The sequence below is a fragment of the Oryx dammah genome, unplaced genomic scaffold (assembly GCF_014754425.2).
Source record: "Oryx dammah isolate SB20612 unplaced genomic scaffold, SCBI_Odam_1.1 HiC_scaffold_27, whole genome shotgun sequence".
Taxonomy (NCBI): Eukaryota; Metazoa; Chordata; class Mammalia; order Artiodactyla; family Bovidae; genus Oryx; species Oryx dammah.
In genome coordinates this window covers 91,524,566-91,545,619 of record NW_024070211.1, presented here as the reverse complement: position 1 = coordinate 91,545,619, position 21,054 = coordinate 91,524,566, and the positions used below count along the sequence as shown (strand labels likewise).

The 21,054-nt window shown below is 37.5% G+C and overlaps 1 protein-coding gene across 1 annotated transcript in view; it reads left to right on the top strand.

The window, feature by feature from the left end:
* The window catches only part of ARL5A (ADP ribosylation factor like GTPase 5A), a 28,524-nt gene that overhangs the window by 801 nt on the left and 6,669 nt on the right, over positions 1–21,054 (top strand). Inside the window, exons 2-5 of the mRNA XM_040229073.1 lie at positions 9,851–9,911; positions 11,939–12,086; positions 13,845–13,928; positions 18,581–18,732. Coding sequence (XP_040085007.1) covers positions 9,851–9,911; positions 11,939–12,086; positions 13,845–13,928; positions 18,581–18,732 — 445 coding nt within the window. The remainder of the gene's footprint in view (positions 1–9,850; positions 9,912–11,938; positions 12,087–13,844; positions 13,929–18,580; positions 18,733–21,054) is intronic.

Sequence of the window (21,054 nt, the reverse complement as noted above, 5' to 3'; positions counted from 1 at the left end):
AAACACGAGAAATCTCTCTTGACTTAGCCGGTACGTTCAGGTTTGTGAGCCTTCCTCGCGCCTCCACCTCCCCGTTCCTCCTCCCCCACGCCTTGGGAGGATTCTTATGCATCCTGAGTAGTGATGTTCCTCTCTCCGTTTGCCAGATTTGTATCTGTGTTTAAGGTTAAGCTTAAGGTCATTTTCCTACTCGTGTTTCTTGTTTCTTATTTAAGTGGAGGTTTTTATGAATGGATTTAAAATGTTAAAGTATCACTGAAAGCACTTAAAAATCATACCATGTGAAACATCTGTTAACTGTGACTAGTAAGTTACCAGATATGGAGTGTATTATCATAAAGAGATGCTTAAGTTCATCTAAGCTCAAACATTACCTTGAAATGCATGTCAGATTTACTGACATTTGTTACAAAAATAAGTGTAAAACTGGGGGAAAGAGGATGCAATTTTAACAAAAAGAACACAGCCATGAAGATACAAAATAGTTACTGGTGTACTTTCAATTCTTTTTAACTCAAGTTGGGTGATTCATCATCCCGGCTGTCAATAACTTTGTGTTTTCCTCCTGTGAAGCTGGTGTTACTGTCACAGCCCAAAATTTTCCAGTAAAGACGTAAATGAATTGTGGCATCTATTATGTGCAGCCATCCCTGCCTCCTCCTTGGTGATCCAGCTGCTCCTACAAGGAGGCAATGGGAAGGGAGCAGAACTGGACCTTGTGATCGCTAGTTTATCTTTTAAAAAATATTGATAGTGTCGATCTCATGATACTGAATGGAAGAGCAACATTTCAAATGATTTTCAAATGTTGTGGAGAATTTTCATGAACTGGAGAAAGCCCCTTCTAATATACGCTGCCTCCAGCCGGCTGTTTCTGTTGAGAGAAGGGTGAATAGAAACCAGTCACTTAACCTTTGTCCATCTGGGTCTCACCTAGAGCAGCAGGGAATCTTGACTGTGTGACCATGGAGCCCACAAATCCTGAAAACTTAATCTGTAGGCCTTAAGAATTGAAACTTAACATTGCCATGATACTGGTGGTACTTATAGTAGCTAGTCTGTTTTAATGCTTAAATCCATAGTTTTGTATTACTTTAAGCAAAGCTAGTATTTCTACTCTACTGTGAAATTTAGAAAGGTTGTTAATTGATCTATAATCCTGCAAGAAAAATTAGATATCTCCACTTTCTATTTTGAGTCAATGATAAAATTGTCTCTGTTAGTGAAGAAAGAATTCGAACTTTGCCAGCAGCTACTGGACAGTACTAAATAATGACGTGTGCTTTGTTACCACTAAAAATCACTGAGTAGTGTTCTTATTACCTCTATTTTGTGGTAATTTTTGACTGGACCTTTTTTTCAGTATTGGGAAATAGTAAGAAATTAATAAAGTTCTAAAAATTTAGATGTCAGCATTATGAAAATATGAATAAACTATTTCCTGTTAAATGACATGATTGTCTTATCAGCATGGTCACTTTAAATCTATCAGGTACTTGTTGGTCTTTTAGTTGTGCATTAAACTTTATTTTACCTCCAGAAGATACAGAACACCGTCCTATGTTCCTTTCACATAAACTCTTGGAAGGAAGTTTTGAGGGATAACAGAATTTGCTATGCTGACGAAACAAACTGTGTGACATCGCTATCTCCCTTTAGACCAGCTTTTTCAATTTAAGCTTAGCTAGGTTGAGTACATAGTGAAAACTAATTGTATATTGCTCTGACTTGAAAACCCAGAGGTTGCATTTACGTGATACTTAAACTAATAGGGTACAAAGTTTGTTCTAGATGCTGTTGTATATATCATTTTTTTTAAGTTTCTACAGTCCTTTGAAGTAGTTTTTCTTTTCTCCTGAAAATAGGAACCTGAGGTGCCAGTGGAATGATTTTCCTAGGTGATGCAACTGGTAAATACTGCAGAAATATTTTGCTGACACTGGCCTTAAAGAAGTGACTGGCATCGTTTCTGCATGTGAATTCTCCTCCCGCCCCCAGTCCCCACTGCTGTTTCTCAGTTACTAAACTTTAAGTCTTTACAACTTTAGGGCTTGGAAGAGTTGCCACTAGTATCTTTTAGTATAGAAGGGCTTTTGATCAGAACTCCATGTGTTCATTGAACAAGTATTTTGAACACCTGTTTTGTGCTGGGGTCTGTTGTAGAGGGCTTCCCAGGTGGCACTAGTGGTAAAAAAAAAAAAAAAGAAAACCTGCCTATCAATGCACGGAGACACAGAGATGCAGGTGGGGTAGACCAAGAGCAAGACAGACAAGACCTCCTGCCTTTATGTGGGGAGATAAGCTAACTTCGTCTTTATAGATAAAATAATAGCAGTTAATATTGACTTGCAAGGTTAGGGTCTGTGTGTTTCATGCAGTTAATTTAGTCTTCACTTAATTGATTTACTCTTAATAAGAACCCTGTGAGCCTGATAGTCTCCAGTTTTTAAGATGAAGAAACATTAGGTATTTGTTCCAGGCACTAGAGTTAAAAGTGACAGACCTTTGGTGCTAAGTTGCTTCAGTCGTGTCTGACTCTTGGCTGCCCCATGGACTGTAGCTCACCAGGCTCCTCTGTCCATGTGATTCTCCAGGCAAGAATACTGGAGTGGGTTGCCATTCCCTTCTCCAGACTGAACTTGAATCTCCTGCATCGGCAGATGGATTCTTTACTGCTAGTGCCACCTGGGTAGCCCCTTTAGATTGAGACTTTAACCAGGATCATCTAGTGCTTAAGTTGGTGCCCTTGAAACCTAACAAAAACTTCTTTGTATAAGAAGGATTCATGTTAGATAAAAGGAAGAACTTTTAGACTCTAATGTGAACTGTGAAAGAAGTTATGAAGTTTCCTCATGGGGAGCATTGTTTCATTCTCCTGATTAGCTCACAGAAAAGGAATGATCCATTGTGAATGAATTCTGTAGAAGCTGCTGGTGCTGCAGGACCTGGTGCTGGGAAAGCCACCTCTGCTTCTGTTGTTCTTTTCATCGTGTGGGAATTCAAACATGTAAACAAGCATCTATAGAAGCTGAGTAGCCAAAGGGGTGAACTGTGCCAGTTATTAAAACTTTAGCTCCAAACTCACCTTTTTGGTGTGCTCTGTGCATACAGAGCTGGGTCTTTAAATACTAGTCTTTTAAAGGCACGGTGTCAAGCTTTGTTGGTAGGTGGCGCTGGTAGAGGAGGGGGTTTTCCTTCTGGATACGATGCGCCTCTCAGCAGGCCCTCTCCTGCTCGTGCAGTGCGGTGTGGACGCCTTCTCCAGCCGCTGGCCCTTGCACTGTCTAGTGGTCACAGCAGCTTCCTCTAGTACCCACTTCAGTTGGTTTCAGAATGGAGGTCCTCCAGGGAAGCACTTCCCAATGAACAGCTTTCCCCAGCATGCTAGAGGGAGGATTTCCAGAAAGATCCACCGGCGAGTCCACACAGCTACTTCTCTGACATTCAGTGAGCCATGGCCAGGCCCTCAGCAAGGTCTGCATCTCAGTCCTGGGGAGCTGTGGGGAGAAGCCCTGTCTCAGCCCTGGGGTGGTGAAAGCGCTGTGTGTTTATCATTCCTTTAATCTTTATTGTTACTTCTTGTTAGCCAGTCCCTCATTACTCCAGTCCTCTGGAGTAGTTATTTTCAAGTTCAAATTGCTATGTGGTTTCTGTTTCCTAATTGGATCTCTACTTTTGTCGTGTATAATTGTTGCTTTTCATCCAGCAAAGTTTTTTGTCCCCCCCCCCCAGCCGAAACTTCACTACCATTGCTATAAGTTGCAAGTTTATTTTCAAACTTCGTATTTTTCAATTGATGATGCTTTTAGATTTTGCAAATTGAATTTTTAGTATGAGGGACTTTATCGGTTATCTCCTTTCTAACCTTTATGTCTTCCAATTTTGATTTATTTATTCATTCATATTTTATTAAGCACATGGTTTACTCTAGATTCTGTGTTAAGACCTGTGAAAACTACAGTATACCTGACAGAAATGGGATTTTTTGTTCCTTGTGAGACAGAATCCATGGGACTTAGTTTGGATATGAGGTGAGAATGAAGAATCAGGGTGACTCTCAGTTTATCTGCCTCAGTATTTGTGTTTTCTAGCTTTGGTATGATTAACAGAGATAGAAGTTCTCCAGGATAACGATGACTTTTTTTTTTCTTTGCTTAATTTACTAACTGGTAGTTGGCAAGATACATATTGACTTTTAGAACCTGTTAGTAAATAGAACTGGTATGCTGCCTGAGTATATCAGAAGGAAATAAAGAAGGGAAACAAGCATTTTGATGACAAGAGAGTCAAGTATTGATTGGGAGACTATAAAGCCCAGGTGATAATGCAAAATTCCATCCAGGTACTGTGACAAGTGTACAGTTGTTTGGGCTTATCTGAAAAATTGCAAGAATGCTGTGGCATAGATACTCTAAAAGAAAAATCATGCTAAGTAGTAAACTTGTCATAAATCACAGGCATCAAAGCATTGAAACAGCCAAAAATTTTGTTACATTTTCACATAATAACTGTCTCTTGTATTCACATTGTATTTTAGGTTCTATGTAGTATTTGTTTTGAAGTGCATTGTAACACTTTAGCTGGAATATGTGTTTTTCATAGAAGGCTCTTCTATCCTGGTAGTGAGAGAAACAGGCTGCAGTGGTGAAAGAATCTAAGGCTATTCAGAGAAGGCTGATTATTAGAAAGTGTGAATCTAACCCTATAGTTGGGGATAAACTAACTCTTCACCTTTGACTTGGCACCTTTATCTTTGAGCCCATTGCACAATGATGTCTTAATCTTATAGTTCTCACTGTGACCCACATGCTATACCTTAGAATTAGGAAGCTATTGAAAATAGCCATGGTGCTTTACTGTAAAAACACAGAAATTCAAATAGAGAAAAAACAAGTCTTGGGAGGAAGTAGATATAAGTTGGTATTGAATGTGGCTTTGTGGGTGTTAGGGATGATGAGGTGAAGGGCCTCTGGCTCGTGGCCTCATTGGACTATCCTGATCTCAAGACTGAGCCACAGAACGTGGGGCTCCCCAGAGGTTTTCTGGATTCTGCACGTTTGACGGAGAAGGCAATGGCATCCCACTCCAGTACTCTTGCCTGGAAAATCCCATGGATGGAGGAGCCTGGTGGGCTGCAGTCCATGGGGTTGCTAAGAGTTGGACAGAACTGAGCGACTTCACTTTCACGCATTGGAGAAGGAAATGGCAACCCACTCCAGTGTTCTTGCCTGGAGAATCCCAGGGGCAGGGGAGCCTGGTGGGCTGCCGTCTATGGGGTCGCACAGAGTCGGACACAACTGAAGCGACTTAGCGGCAGCAGCAGCAGCAGCACGTTTGATGTGAGATCCTTTCTTCTTTTTAAAATATTTTAGCTGCTAAAAAACCTTCATGTGTTCAAATACGTTAGTTTGTATTTCCTTGATTGACGTTGGAAATCTGCTTTATGTCTTAAGAGTTTGGGGGAATATTTGCATATTTATGCTTTTGTAGGTGACGGTTATTCACTGAGTTTGTAAAATTAGTTAGAAGAGGGAGGTTGCTTCCAGTATGGAGAGTGGTTTGAGCTGCTTCTTTACTTCGTCTCTGAATATCTCTGACACTCTTTTCTCCTGTTTATTTTCTACCACACCAGGCATGAATTCTCGCCCTGTATCATCAACTATGCCTTCTCTCCCTAGTGTGCTGCTTTTATTTCTAGGCACTAGTGAAGAAAGGCTTAACAAGAGTTTACATCTTTATCCACCAAATTGTGTGACCTAATTTCGTCTTATTGATTCTCTAGTTCATTCATTCAGTGGCTTGTAAAAGACGTTGTATCTTGAAACTGTTCACCCCGTCCTGTCTTCCCCTTGTGTCAGGAGAAGACGAAACCCCACTTCGAGCTTCTTGTGCCGTCTGCTTTCTCTCTGTATGTTTATTATTGCACAGTGGTTGGTTCCCAGTAGTTTGACTTTATCAAGTTCATCTTGTGGTCAGGTATGACACAGATCCTTCTTTAGTTTTTTTCTTTTTTTGCCTAGTTAGTCTTTCCTCACAGAAATGGTAGAAAATGTGTTTGAAATCAAGAAATAAGTCCTATGGGGGCATGGCTAAATTAAGGAGACCACTTTAAAAACAAAACCAGGTAGGGTTGTCCCCTAAAAGCAGTTAGCCTAGGAGGCCAGATAGTTTTCTACTGATAAGTCCTACTGTTATTTTTTCAAATACCTTTTGAAACTACTTTTAGAATTTTTTTAGAGGCATATTTTAATATTATCATTTAGGGATCACACCTCATTTAATAATGAAAAAGTAACACTCAACTGCTTTTTACCTTATGACTGAGATGATACCACGTGACTCCCCTCCCCTTTTAAAATCAGATTCATCTTCAGGGGTTAAACAGCGACCATTGGGAGTGTTCAGAACTGTGTGTCTCAGGCTCTGAAAGCAATTGCAAGAGAAAATTGCAAAATATTTTGAAAAATGACAGCATGGTTAGAGTAAGTGTTTAACCACCTTTAGGGACTAAGGACCTTGCCAGAGATAATGCTATTGTATTTGTGATCTCTCTGTGTAAGATTCATAAACACACACACATTTTTTAGTTACTGTGTAGTTATGTATAGATCCTTGCCTAAATTTTTATTGGTTTTGCCCCTATTAATTGCGTACTATTTTTAGAGTACCATTTCTCTCGTTGGTCAGGGTAATTGTATTTTCTTCCTGAGTATTGGCAAGTCTGTCTAAATTTAGTGCTGCAGCTAATACAAAGAGGTTAACAAAATAACATTCCTGAAACTTAAAAATAAGCTGATGTTTTATGAATTATATTATTAAAAACTGGTATTCTATTCAAGTGGGAAACTAAAGTTAGAGGTCAGAGAATAGCCCAATGTGAATTCTGCTTATATTAAAATGTTTTTATAGTTGCTAGTATTACTAGAACTGAAAAAGATATCTGTCATCAAAGGGGAAGTGCTCAATTTGAGGACATAGAAAAATATAGTCAGGCAAAATTGCCGTGCCATTTAAAAACTTCCCAGGTATAAAGGTTCCCCTGCTCCAAGGACTTAGTAATCTGGCCCTGTTCAGGTGTGCCCTTCCTGTGAAGATGGATTTGCCACTGCCTTTTTAACACTCTCTTTGAGGAAGCCCATGCTTCTGATTTTAATCCAGTCACCCTGTACTTTTCCTTAGGAAGAAACTGTCCTTGTCAGGTAGTTCTCATTTTCTCAGTTCCTTCACCCTCAGTTCTGTTCAGTTCAGTTCAGTCGCTCGGTCGTGTCCGACTCTTTGCGACCCTAGTCATCTCTAAAGATGAAATAGACTGGGCCCTGCAGTTTTAAAATGACTTTTAAGAACTTGTTTTGGGGGAGCATGGTCACATCAGCTAGTGGTTTTAAGCTGCCTGCTCTTCAAAGATATGAGTGACTGGACAAAACTGATTTTATTAAAACTTTCTGGGACTTCCCTGGTGGTCCAGTGGTTATGACTGCGCTTCCACTGCAAGGGGTGCAAGTTCCCTGATTGGTGAACAAAGATCCCACGTGCTGTGCAACCTGAAAAAGAAAGCACTGGCCTGCTAAAGTATAGTATTTAAAACAATTTTCTGTTTACTTGATCTTCATATTTTTGTGTAACAGGAAGTGCCTATATCACATTAGGAATTCCTCTTAATGGTAAATGTTGTGTTTGAAAAACATCTACCACCTGACTGCAAAAGCTTTCTCTTGAAGAGCTCCTTTATCCTTAACATTTCTTATTTATAGAATGAATATTAATTCAGCATTTATTATACCAGAAAAGTTGCAGTTACTAGGAAGTACCCTTGCAGGGTGCTTCATTAAACTGAGATGATTAGTGTTCGTGTAAATCATTATAAGTGCTCTGTTAGAGGTGTGGCAGAAGAGCAGGAGAAAGTGATTTTTCTTGGGAAGCTAAACCTTAAAGATTAGTAGGAATTCTTGAAATGGAGAATTGGAGACGATAATTCCAGCACAGGCAAACACCATGAGTAGAGGTAGAGAAGTGTTTGCTGTGGATGTAGGTGTCAGTTTGTGTAGGAAGAACAACTTGAACTCCAGCTTAGATGCCTGGTGGTCACCGTGAGGGATAAAGCTGAAGCATACTCATTTGGGACTGGCTTTGTATACAAGGCTTAGGACTTGTACTTTGTTTTCCTGTCAAAGTGGAGAGCCATCATTTAAATAAGAGTGTGGCATTATCAGCTTTATAGTATAGAAAAGTTACTCAGGAAACCACAGGACACGGATTGGAGATGGTCCAGTTAAGTACAGTAAGAGATGAGGAGGACTGCAGCTAGGACAGTGGGGAGGAGTAGGTCCAGAATATATTTTTGAGGGAGAATAGAACTTAGTGACAAATTAGAAGTTGAGGTTGAGGAACTCCAAAGGCATCTGAAATCATAGTAATACCAGTAAGCAAATAAAGAAAGAGAATCAGGAAGAGGTTTGAAAATTGGGTTTGGGGGTGTGTTGAAGGGCACTGTCTCTATCCACTACGATTGGAGCTTGGGAAAGATATGGTAACATGGATTAGGAACTGTCTTTCTTGGTAGTGGGCTCTGCCCTAGTGCTGTCTTACTTATATAACCCTGAAAGATAGCATTGTCTCTCCCTGTTTTACAGTGAGGAAGCTTAGGGTTAGAGGACTAAGTCATTTGCTCAGCGTCACACAACCACATTTGTTTTTCCATCTTGCTTCTGTTATCTGTTGTTGTGTAACAAGCCAATTCTTGTAAATTTGGTGACCTAAAGGAATTATTTATTACTGTCTCTCATGGCCCTATGAGCTCACTAAGCTCAGCTAGGAAGTTCTGGCTTGGGGCTCATTTGATTACAGTTGGATGGCAGCTAGAACTGGAGTCATCTCCGGCTCCACCTGGCTGCATATCCAAGGGGGCTTCTTTGTGTGTCTGGCGTTTCAGCTGGAATGGTTAGAACAGCTGAGGGCAACTGTCCGTCTCCCGGGCTTCCTCACATGTTCACAGCAATGTTGGGGTAGTCAGACTTGTTACCTGGTATCTGGCTTACTCCAGGGGAAGTTGCCCAAGAGCTGGGCAGCAGCTGCAAGGTGTGAGATGATCCAGGTGTGGAAGTCACACAGTCACTTGTGCATTTTGTTGGTTAAAAGCAAGTCATAGGACCAGCCAGGATGTAAGGGGGCGTGAATATCCAGAGACCATCTTTGGAGATTAGCTTCCTCCATGCAGTGCTGTCTTTGGGAGTCGTTTTTAGACTGGATGGCAATAGATGGGCCCCAAGATACCTTGCTAAAATGTGAAAGGAATGCAAGAAGTCAGCATGAGTGTTTGAAGGAGGGCCCAAGGAAAAGGAGTTGGTGGAAAAAATTAATCAAGAGAGGAAGAAAAAGTTGGAAAAAGTGATGCTGTAGAAGGCAAGGGGGCAGGGAGTCACTGTCACCGTAGCCATAGGTCCTTAAATTTGGTTAGAAGGACCCTATGGTTCACATGTACTCAAATACTTAGAGATGCCTGACAGCAGCTTTAAAAGGCTGCCCTTTTTCTCCCTGCCATTCACCCATCTCACCTGTACATACCCCATTAATGCCTTAAATTCACAATTAGAACTTAAATAACTTAGTCCAGTGTGAAACATTAACACGTTAAGTCTTACATAAATTGTTGTGCTTGCATTTGGGATAGATAGTTGACTGAGAATCGGCTTCCAAGGAGTGGAAAGAATGTAGTACTTCTGGCTTCCTAGACAGGTGAAACTTCTCAATGTAGGAATAAAATGCCATACACTGAATTATACCGTGGTTGTAAAGAGTAGATGAAATGGGAAAATTTTTAATTAATAAATCACTGTTTGTTTTTTCCCCCCAGAGCACAAAGTTATCATTGTTGGGCTGGATAATGCAGGAAAAACTACCATCCTTTACCAATTGTAAGTACTAACTACCTAAAAAATTGTATCTTTTTGTTTATAGTTACTTTTTCTGCCTGAGTGATACTTAATTAGCAAAAGCAGTAAAAAATTGTATGGAATCCACCTCACTCTGTAAGAAGGCAGGTTGGCCATGAACCAGGAGCCCAATTTAAGCAACTGCTTCTGGAGAGCAGAACTGTATAAGACGTTGAGCGTGTGGTTCAGTTGTTTGCTTGTAGAGAGCAGACAAATATTTGTTTCTGTCGTTTCTTGGAATGAAACTACTGAGTGTTCCAGCTAGTCCACTACCTAGTTCCACCTCTGTTTTGAACTCTTCATTCATTCTTTTTTTTTTTTTTGAAGTTTCAAAGAGCTTTGTTTTGTTGTTGTTGTTGTTGTTTATTTATTTTTTATTTTACTTTACAATTCTGTATTGGTTTTTCCATACATTGACATGAATCCACCACGGGTGTACATGGATTCCCAAACATGAACCCCCCTCCCACCCCCCTCCCCACAACATCTCTCTGGGTCATCCCCGTGTACCAGCCCCAAGCGTGCCGTATCCTGCATCGGACATAGACTGGCAATTCGATTCTTACATGATATTATACATGTTTCAGTGCCATTCTCCCAAATCATCTCACCCTCTCCCTCTCCCTCTGAGTCCAAAAGTCCACTATACACACCTGTGTCTTTTTTGCTGTCCTGCATACAGGGTCATCATTGCCATCTTTCTAAATTCCATATATATGTGTTAGTATACTGTATTGGTGTTTTTCTTTCTGGCTTACTTCACTCTGTATAATCGGCTCCAGTTTCATCCATCTCATCAGAACTGATTCAAATGTATTCTTTTTAACAGCTGAGTAATACTCCATTGTGTATATGTACCACAGCTTTCTTATCCATTCATCTGCTGATGGACATCTAGGTTGTTTCCATGTCCTGGCTATTATAAACAGTGCTGCGATGAACATTGGGGTACATGTGTCTCTTTCAATTCTGGTTTCCTCCGTGTGTATGCCCAGCAGTGGGATTGCTGGGTCATAAGGCAGTTCTATTTGCAATTTTTTAAGGAATCTCCACACTGTTCTCCATAGTGGCTATACTAGTTTGCATTCCCACCAACAGTGTAGGAGGGTTCCCTTCTCTCCACACCTCTCCGGCATTTATTGCTTGCAGATTTTTGGATCGCAGACATTCTGACTGGTGTGAAGTGGTACCTCATTGTGGTTTTGATTTGCATTTCTCTAATAATGAGTGATGTTGAGCATCTTATCATGTGTTTGTTAGCCATCCAGCTTTGTTGTTTTTATACAACACGTGATAGTGATGTATTTCAAATTTTACCAAAGAGTGCATCTTATTAGGGATGGTTCATATCTGTGATTCCAGGAATATAGTTTTTTCAACACAGAGAGTCCAGTATGTGTATTTGTTAGTATTTTTCTGAACATTATTTATTTATGTGTGTTGTTATTGTTGTTTAGTCGCTAAGTTATGGCCGACTCTTTTGTGACCCAGTGGACAGTATTCTTCCAGACTCCTCGGTTCATGGGATTTCTCAGGCGAGAATTCTGGAGAATTCTTCTCCAGAGAATCTTCCCAACTCAGGAATCAAGCCTGCGTCTCCTGCATAGGCAGGCAGATTCTTTACCACTAAACCACCTGGGAACTCCTACACATGTGTGTAATATGTAGTATCCTGTTTTATTTATTATTATTTTTTTATTTGGAGTACAGTTGCTTTACACTGGTATGTCAGTTTCAGCTCCTCAGCAAAGTGAATCAGCCATACATAGATACATGTCTCCTCTTTTTGGATTTCTTTCCCATTTAGGTCACCTCAGAGCACCAACTAGAGTTCCCTGTGCTGTACATACAGTAGTGAACCTTTTGTTCACTCTTAATAAACCTAGTGGAAAGGGGATATTTGGGTATAAAATATAAAAGGAGGTTATGCTGATTTGTCCCTTAGTTGAAAAATATTCAAACAATCTAGTTTTTTTGCTAATTGTGATATATTTGAACTTTTCCCCCAGTTCTATGAATGAAGTTGTACATACGTCCCCAACAATAGGAAGTAACGTAGAAGAGATAGTGATTAATAATACACGTTTTCTAATGTGGGATATTGGTGGCCAAGAATCTCTTCGTTCTTCCTGGAACACTTATTATACTAACACGGAGGTATGTTTCTTAATATACTAAGTCTTTTGTAAATATAATACTTGGGAAACACTTTCTAGATATGAACTCTTAAAGTTATCTTATTGAAATATCACAGTATATTAATGTTAATATAAGTAGACTTTAAACATAATGGAATCTTTAATTCCCTCTTTCAGGGTCATTGTTCTGTATATCCATTCTCACTGAACCTCTGTAAGAAGAATTGGTGATTGATTAGTCTGATTTTGTACTGATCTCAGAGCTTGTCTTAAATAATTGTTTTTCTAAAGAACTCCATTTCACAGTTTGCAACTTCATTTCTTGTACTATTTACTTGTGTCTGTATAGAGGAAATCCTAGTTAAATGAGAGGACTCTGGTAGTTTGAATGCTTATTCAAAATTTTACTGTGTATTTTCTTTTATGCAATGCAATTGCACATTAAAGAACTCTTTTTATTATAAAACAGTTTAGATATAGTCATATGTTTTATTTACATATTATTTGCCAAGAGGAAATTTCTGACATTTGAGAGCTTCACTCTGTAGACCTTGTCAGATTAAAGGCTGTCACATTTGTTTTTGTAGTGCTGGTTATAAGTAAATAAGTCTCCAACTGTATATATGGATGAACATGGTATCACTGAGGCACTATTAAATGTCTCTAATGACCTGGTTCCCTAACACTCTGTTAAGAATTTGATTATGTCTTTTGGAGAAAGAGGAGTATTTATATGATTAGTATTCCCATATAAAATGCTGCATGTATTATAAATTCATGCCAACTTCTTGAAAATCAATAGCTTTGTTAAAAGGTTTAGAGTAGGGCATGTCTTAGAGCAGAGCAATATAACCACATATCAGTGAAGTCTCAATGAGAGAAGAGGTCAGGTAGCAGTTCTCTTATCCATCCGCATTGTGGTTGATGAAATCTGAAGAATAGAAAAGATCCTGAAAATTAAGTGGTTTGGAAATGAAAAGCTAGTTCTAAACAATATATAGTGCATACTAATAATAGGCAGTCAAAATTAACTTGGACATAGCCAGTGCCATCATAAAGTAACTATACCTCCTCCTGTTTCCCTGGTGCCTTTTGGTGCTCATGGAGTTGAAGGAGGGGGCCATTGTAGCTCTGTCCTGCACAGCTCCTTTGTGAGTCTTTGCATCTTCTGATGCTGGTCTCATGATCAGTTCAGGAAAGAGTTGTGCTTGCAGTAGCAAGGACCACTTGAATAAGGAAGAGGATATGGTTTTAGATAACAAATCTATTCTTTAAAGTTGTTGATTTTTTTTTTTGAAAATTAACTCATATTACTTTATTCTCATACACCTGCCCTTTAAAATTTTTTAATTGACATTAATAAATAGTATCTGTCTAGAAGTAACTTAAATTTTGGGCCATAATATATTTTTGTCTTATGGACTTATAGTGCAAATAGAATTAAGATACTAGATATTAATTAAGATACTATAGAATTAAGATACTAATTTAAAAAACAAATGTTATATTTGCTTAGTTTATTAGCAGAATATTCTAATAGAATGATGACATCATATTGTCTTTTATTTTTTCTTAAAAATCAGTAAATATGTTTGAATTAAAGATTAGACCTTTAGGCTTCACAATGTATAGTGGATATCTCTGGTTTTCAATAATGCTATACCATAAGGTTCTAATTTCTTGATAGTTGTTAGACTGTAAATCAAATAAAGACTTGATAAATTTTACAGATAGCAAATTATGTAATCACTAATGACTTTTTTTATAATTATTTTAGTTTGTAATAGTTGTTGTGGACAGTACAGACAGAGAAAGGATTTCTGTAACTAGAGAAGAACTCTATAAAATGTTAGCCCATGAGGTAAGTAGGATTCTGGCATTAGATGTGTGTTGGGGGGATATTTCTATCACATTTTTACTTTCTATTTTCTCATGGGGATGCTATTTCAGATTTTCGGAAAAAACTATTTATCTGCTGAGTTTGTAATTTTAACACTTTCCAATTTGGAAGTGTATCTGGAAGCAGTAGAAAGATTGTGGAGTGAGTTGTAGATTTTTAACTCCATTTATCTTGGATAAATTTGGTTTAGAAGTTTTCCTGGACAAAAAGATCTAAAGTGGCTTTCATTTTTCATTTTAAATAGATTAATCATACAGAGGAGTATCATTAAGACTTTACAGCATCTTATTTCTAAGACACACAGCAAGTTCTGATTATAACTCAGTTATCTGACTAATACTTAAATTTGTTGCCCTTTAGTCTCTGATAGTTTTCCCTCAACTGAATAAAATTATATAGCCACATTTTCTTAGTCCTTGAGAAATGTAACTGTTAACATAATTTGAGAATTAAATGGACTGAATAATATGGTCAGTAATGATAATAGTAACTGTACCTCTGTGTTAGCAGAGTTTTGGTTCTAGGATGCCCGTAGGTACCAAAATCCAAAGCTGTTCCAGTTCCTTGTATAAAATGTACAGTATTTGCATATAACTTATGCACATCCTCCTGTATACTTTTAGTCATCTGTAGATTGCTTATAATATCTAGTACAGTGTAAATGCTATGAAAATATACAGCAAATCCAAGGTTTTTGTTTTTGTTTTTTCCAAGTTTTGCTTTTCGAACTCTGGAATTTTTTTCCCTGAGTATCTTCAACTTGAGGTTCACTGAATCTGTAACTGCAGAACCCATGGATAAGGAAGGCCAACTGTAGTGGCATCTGATTATTTTCTCTTGCCTTTTATCACAGATGTTACTTTCTCAACTTGAAGGTGGTAATAGAGTAGTAAATACTTAAATGTGTTGTATAATTTTTATTTGAGTGGAATTTTAATAAAGCTTAAGGAAACTGGGATATCTTTTAATGAAGTTTTTATTAGTTTTAATATTGATTCCATTTTCCTTTTGTGATTTTCATTAAGAATTTTGGTATGTTTCACATGTAAGGAAACTTGGTGAAGTATTTATGTAAATTGAAGTTCCTGTTTTGCTTGTGGTGGTCATACCCACCAAGATGCCATTTTGAACTGATTCTAGCAGCTGTTAAATCCTTTGGAATTTTTTTTTTTTAATTCATCTTGCCTTTGTAAATGTATTTAACAATTTTCAATTCTAGTTTGAGAAAGAGTAAACGGTAAAAGAGGCACGGGCTAAGGATTTTTAAAATTTTCCCTTTGCCTTTTACAACAATGCATCATTCTTCAGTTTTTACCAAAGAGTTATTCTATTGTTGTTTTATCAAGACTTTAGAAAATGAAAATTAAGATGCAAAACGTATTTGTCTCTTGACTATATTTTTTACTCTGTTAACTGGTAGCCTCCCTATTTGATTCTTACCCTAATGGGCCAATATGTAGGACATCAATATTATAAAAAGTCCAGAGAGTAGGGCTCTAACAGAGTCGTTGGATTTTATGAGTTGAGTCGTTAACTTGCATAGATCAATTAACCTCGTCTTTTATGGATTATAACACTGAGGCCCAGTAGTTTATGTGACTTGATGAGCTTTTTAATTTAAGCATTCACATCATTCAGGCTCTTCACTAGGAAAAATAGTAAAAGTCAGAAATAGAGCCTAGCTGGAAAGTGAAAGAGGGGATGAGATTAACAGAAAAGAAAGAAATTACAGGTGAAGTTGGGAACTAGAGTTAAGTTACTTATTAGGGTCAGGAAGAGCCAATAGGCAGAGTTCTGGGGAAGAGCTTCCAGCTCAAGGATGAGAATTTGTGAATGAAAAACAAATTTCAACATGGGTCAGTCACGTGCTTCATGCATACCACAATAAACAACAGTCTTCTTATCACCAGTAATGATTCTGTGTATTACAAAGTACAGAACTACAGCATTTAAATACATTTAAATCTTCATCTTAAATGAAGCACAAAAACGTTGAAACTCATGAATTTTTTTTTAAATTCCAAAGACGAAAGAATAGATGAATTTTATTCAGAATGACTCAACTTCTAGTAATTATCTTTACAAATGGAGCTTGAGAAACAGATTGACAACTATATATGGCATATAGACAATGCTAATAAGTAAATATGTCTGTGTGTGCTACTATTCATTTCCTTGACTAAACTAAAAACTATTTTTAGACTCTTAAGAACAGAAGTCTGTGGTATGGAGCAGAACTTTCTCAAACTGTTTAAAATGGGTGATGTATAAAAGATCACCACTCTTTACCTTGTACTTTGACCTCTTGTTAACAGCCTTAATCCAGTGTATCTCTTTTCTACTATTAGCATAATGCATTGTTGTGAGGTTATTTTAAGAAAAAGTAAAGGAAGACTTAATTTTCCTCTTTTCCAAAATATTTAAATTTAGATAACATAGCTTTAAAAAAAAATCAAGAACCTTAAATAAAATTTGAGCCTTTAATAACTAGAAAAATTACATTCAATATGGGTTTTTTTCTTTTTTTTTTAGACATTGCAGTACCTGGCTCTGTTTCTTAGGTTTTCCAATTTTCAGTCTACGGGCCTCTGCAAATAATTTTGTTACGAAAAGTGATGAATTTAGGTTACTTATAAATAGCATAAACTGTGTGTCCTAACTTATGCCAAATATTTCTGTTGTCAAATATTTCTAAAGTTTGTTCCTTGAACATGCCAGCATTACCTGGCATGACCTATATAAAGATTGCAACACATGCTGGCAAGAAGAGATAGTGAAACCTAAACGATAGGAAGATAGAAATTAAATCCCATGGAAAGTCCATCTACTCAGTGATTCAGCCATATATCAACTATTGATAACTGTTCCATTTTCCAATTAGGATAAGAGAAAAAAATCCATATACTTGATAATGCATATGAGCACTAGTTATAGGTCATCCCTTCAACTTTTTGCCTTATATAAATAGGCAGATGATCTGAATTATAGGTGAAACAAATTGAATTGGAACTCTCTTGGGGGAGGGGTAGTTTTTTTTTTCATTTATTATTATTTGAAGGATAACTGCTGTGTTGGTTTCTGCCATATATCAGCATGAACCAACCATAGGTATACATACGTTCCCTCCCTCTTGAACCTCCCACCCCATCCCACCTTTCTAGGCTGTCACAGAGCATGGGTTTGAGCTCCCTGAGTCACACAGCAATAAATAGGAACTCTTAGAACTTAATGTTTTCAGAGCAGTGGTCGCTGACCTTTTTAGCACCAGGGACTAATTTTGTGGAAGACGATTTTCCCACAGTCCGTGGAGGGGAAAGAGATGGTTTCCTGATGAATGAAGCACATTACATTTATTGTGCACTTTTATTTCTATTATTATTACATCAACTCCATCTCAGATCATCAGGCATTAGATTCCAGAGGTTTGGGACCCTCGTTCTAGAGTATCCCTTTTCTGACCAAGTTATTCAGGTAACTCTGTCCTTGTCTGTAGTACCGTAGTGCCATCCTGCAGAGGGCGCTGTAACTAAGTCAGTCTCCATTGTTTATGTAAAGCATACAGCAGAACTCCTTTTAACCAAGTAAGAAATTTACTACTTCTGTTGTTTATTTACTTCAGAAAGAATGAAAAGCCATCGAGACTCTCTTCTAGCAAGAGTAAAATAATGTGGAACAATGTCTGTTTAAATCTACTGAAGACTCTTGCTTCAAACACAGAAACACATGATTGAAACCAAAATATTCTCACTGAGATCCCTGAAAAGAAGATGGCATTCAGCAGAGCTGGGAACACTTGCAGACATAGCACCAAAGCCTTAGTTTTCTCCGTGTCTCTTAAAATATATAGGCAGAGTTTTACGAGAGTTCAGTCCACTGGTTGAGTGGATCCATCATGGTTTCTTAGCCCAATATTCACGAATGGACTTTAGGATATCTATGAGCACCCTAAAATTGTACAAAACCTTTTTTGGGCATATATACATACGTACATTTTCATGAGGGAGAAGTCTATAACTCTCCTTAGGTTTACCAGGGAAGCTCTACCTAAAGTATAGGTTGGGCAAGAATTTTGAAAAGCTCTTGAGTGCCACGCTAAAGAGTAATTAGGGTTGAGGTGGTTATTGTTTAGTTGTTAAGTCACATCTGACTCTTTACAACCCTGTGGACTTAGCCCATCAGGCTCCTCTGTCCATGGGATTTCCCAGGCAAGAATACTGAAGTAGATGACCATTTCCTATCCAGGGGATCTTCCTGACCCAGGGATCAAACCTCTGTCTCCTGCATTAGCAGGTAGATTCTTTACCATTGAGCCACTTGAGAATCCTGGGGGAATGGTTAGACATGTATTAAATTGGAAGATGTGACTGTTAAATAGAGCACATAGGACCATAAAAATGTAATCTAGGACTGTAAGAAATATGTAAATACATGCAAGTATAGATTGATTAAATGTGTTCAGTTTGATGTTTACTTTCCATCATAAGAGCTATGAGATACTTTTATATAAAGTAGTTGAGACAATTTAGGTTACCCAGATTATCATATATAATCTGTGAAGCTGGAAAGTATTGAAAAAAATGAACTGACCTTTACAGTTTTGTTTGCTTTTGTAGGACCTAAGGAAAGCTGGATTGCTGATTTTTGCTAACAAACAAGATGTTAAAGGATGCATGACTGTAGCAGAAATCTCCCAGTTTTTGAAACTAACTTCTATTAAAGATCACCAGTGGCACATCCAGGCATGCTGTGCTCTTACTGGCGAGGGGTAAGATGTCTTCTTCATGAATGACATGTATTTAGCTTGAAAACATGCATCTCTTTTAAAAATCAAATATTTAAGGTTACCATGTACAGAACTTTGTGAGAGAGAGATGTACAACACCATCCATGCAAGTCAGGAAATAGTTCCTGCACTGTCATTGAGACTTACATTCTAAGAAAGAAACTGGCCCTTGCTGAGTATGTCCTGTGCCTTGTGTGCTTTCTGTAAAGTGTATCCTTTATTCCTAACAGTCATGTAGACCAGTTATTTTAAATTCATGTCTTATGCATAAAAAAGCTGAAATAGAAGATTTGCATGAGGGACTAGTTTACAGATGTGCTGACAGTGTTGCTGAAAAGAAGTTCCTGCACTTCAAAAAATAAGAGTTAGAACTGGAGAGAGTGTGGCAGAAGGGTCCTTGGCCCTGGAGGGAAGGGTAGTGCCTGCAGTAGAATTTTGCCCTAGCCTAAAGCCCAGGGGTGAAAGGATTTCAAGCAGGCGGAGCTTGTCAGCGTTGTTATAGGTAAGATATAGAACATACAATGTTATATGAGGCATAGCTAGATAGTGTCAATAATTCAGTATTTGGTTTACCCTTCTCTGTGACCTTAAAAGGAAGGGAATTTCTGATATGGCAGGTAAATTCACATCTATGCCTCAAGCTTCTTCCCTTTTCTAACACCTGAAGAACCCCACTGCCAAATTTAAGAACTAAATTGGAGATGAAGCCAAATCTTGGTGAAATAGAAGGCACCGTTACCTGATTATAGACATGTGAAAGAGCGTAGTTATTAGAACCTCAAAAAAGCAAATCTGTTCATTAAAAAAAAAAAAAATCAGATAATACCAACTATCCACATACTCATTTAAGTAAAAATATCTTCTACATAGTTCTTTGTTAAATAGTTTATATACATATATAGATATCGGTATATCTTTATTTGTATTATCTTTATCAGAAGTCTTAAAGCAAAAGCACTGATTATGTGAATTCTGGCAGTTTTAATGTGTTAAGAACGTTACTTATTAAATTAATTTTTGTGGCAAAATATATATAATATAAAACTGGTAATTTAACCGTTTTTAAGTGTACAATACATGGGCATTAAGTACATTCAAAGTGTGATACAGCCATCACCCCCCTCTATTTTGAGTTCCAGGAGTTTTATTTTTAAAGGGGGACATCAGCAGATGATGCCATCTTTTCAGCTTTGGGTTTATGTGGTCTTCCATTTGCACGAGTTAGCAAATGGAAATGTTTGGTTTAGGGGAAATGTTGTTTCCTGTGTAATCTGACCACCTTAGTTTTGGTTTTCGTATTGGTGACATTTTGACTCCGACCTGTCATTTGCTCACCTGTCTAAGTCAGGCTCCCTCTGTAATATGGGAAGGGTTCTGGTCCTAGTACTGTGAAGATTAGATAAGGGATAGTAAGTGCTTAGTGCAGTCTCTAGTTTGCTCTTAAGTAACTCCTGTGCCTTTAACAGTGTAAAATTGATTAATTTACTCATCTTGTTATTGTATCATTTCCTGTGAGTAGTTGAAAGGTAGCGAATTAATAGGGAAAAAGTATGGGCCTATACTAAAACAATTGTTTATTTACTTCATTGCCCTCTTTTCCTTCTGTTTCTATTGTCTTTACATTTTTAAACTTAGGCACAGAAATCTGAGTTCTGGCTTTTTAAATATTAATGTGGTAGCATTGTTTCTCATATCTGGAAAACCTCCTCATAGATGTTGATTGATGGTTCATAACAGTCCTTCATTTTGTTATATTTCCCTCTTGCTAAATAAACATTTAGATTCTTTTACCATAATAAATCTCTCTTTCTATATTTTGGATTATTCTCAATTACCCATTGTTCAATGATATCTGGTGTTAGTAATATGAGATTTTATTTCCTTCAGGTTTTTTTTGATGTATAGATGTCACAAATACTACATGCATACTTTGTTTTAATAGCTACTATATATTAAATATCCTGCCATTTCTACTTCATTTATATTGTGAGCATTTTGTCATATTGTAAAACAGTCTTTGAAAGGAATTTTTTAATACATCATCATATGAATGTTCCATAATTTGTTAAATTTTTTCTCTTTTGCCAGACATCTAGATTTTACTATTTCCTATTAAAAATGTTTTCATGAACAGTAATAATACATAAACATGTCTTTATCTTTTTTAGGATATATTTCTAAAAGTAGAAAAAAGGGTAGAGTATTGGTATTTCAAGCATTTTTGATACTTCTTACTAAATTACTTTCTATGGGCATTCACTATGTAATTATTGAGCTTCTCTTATGTATCAGGCAGTATTCTAT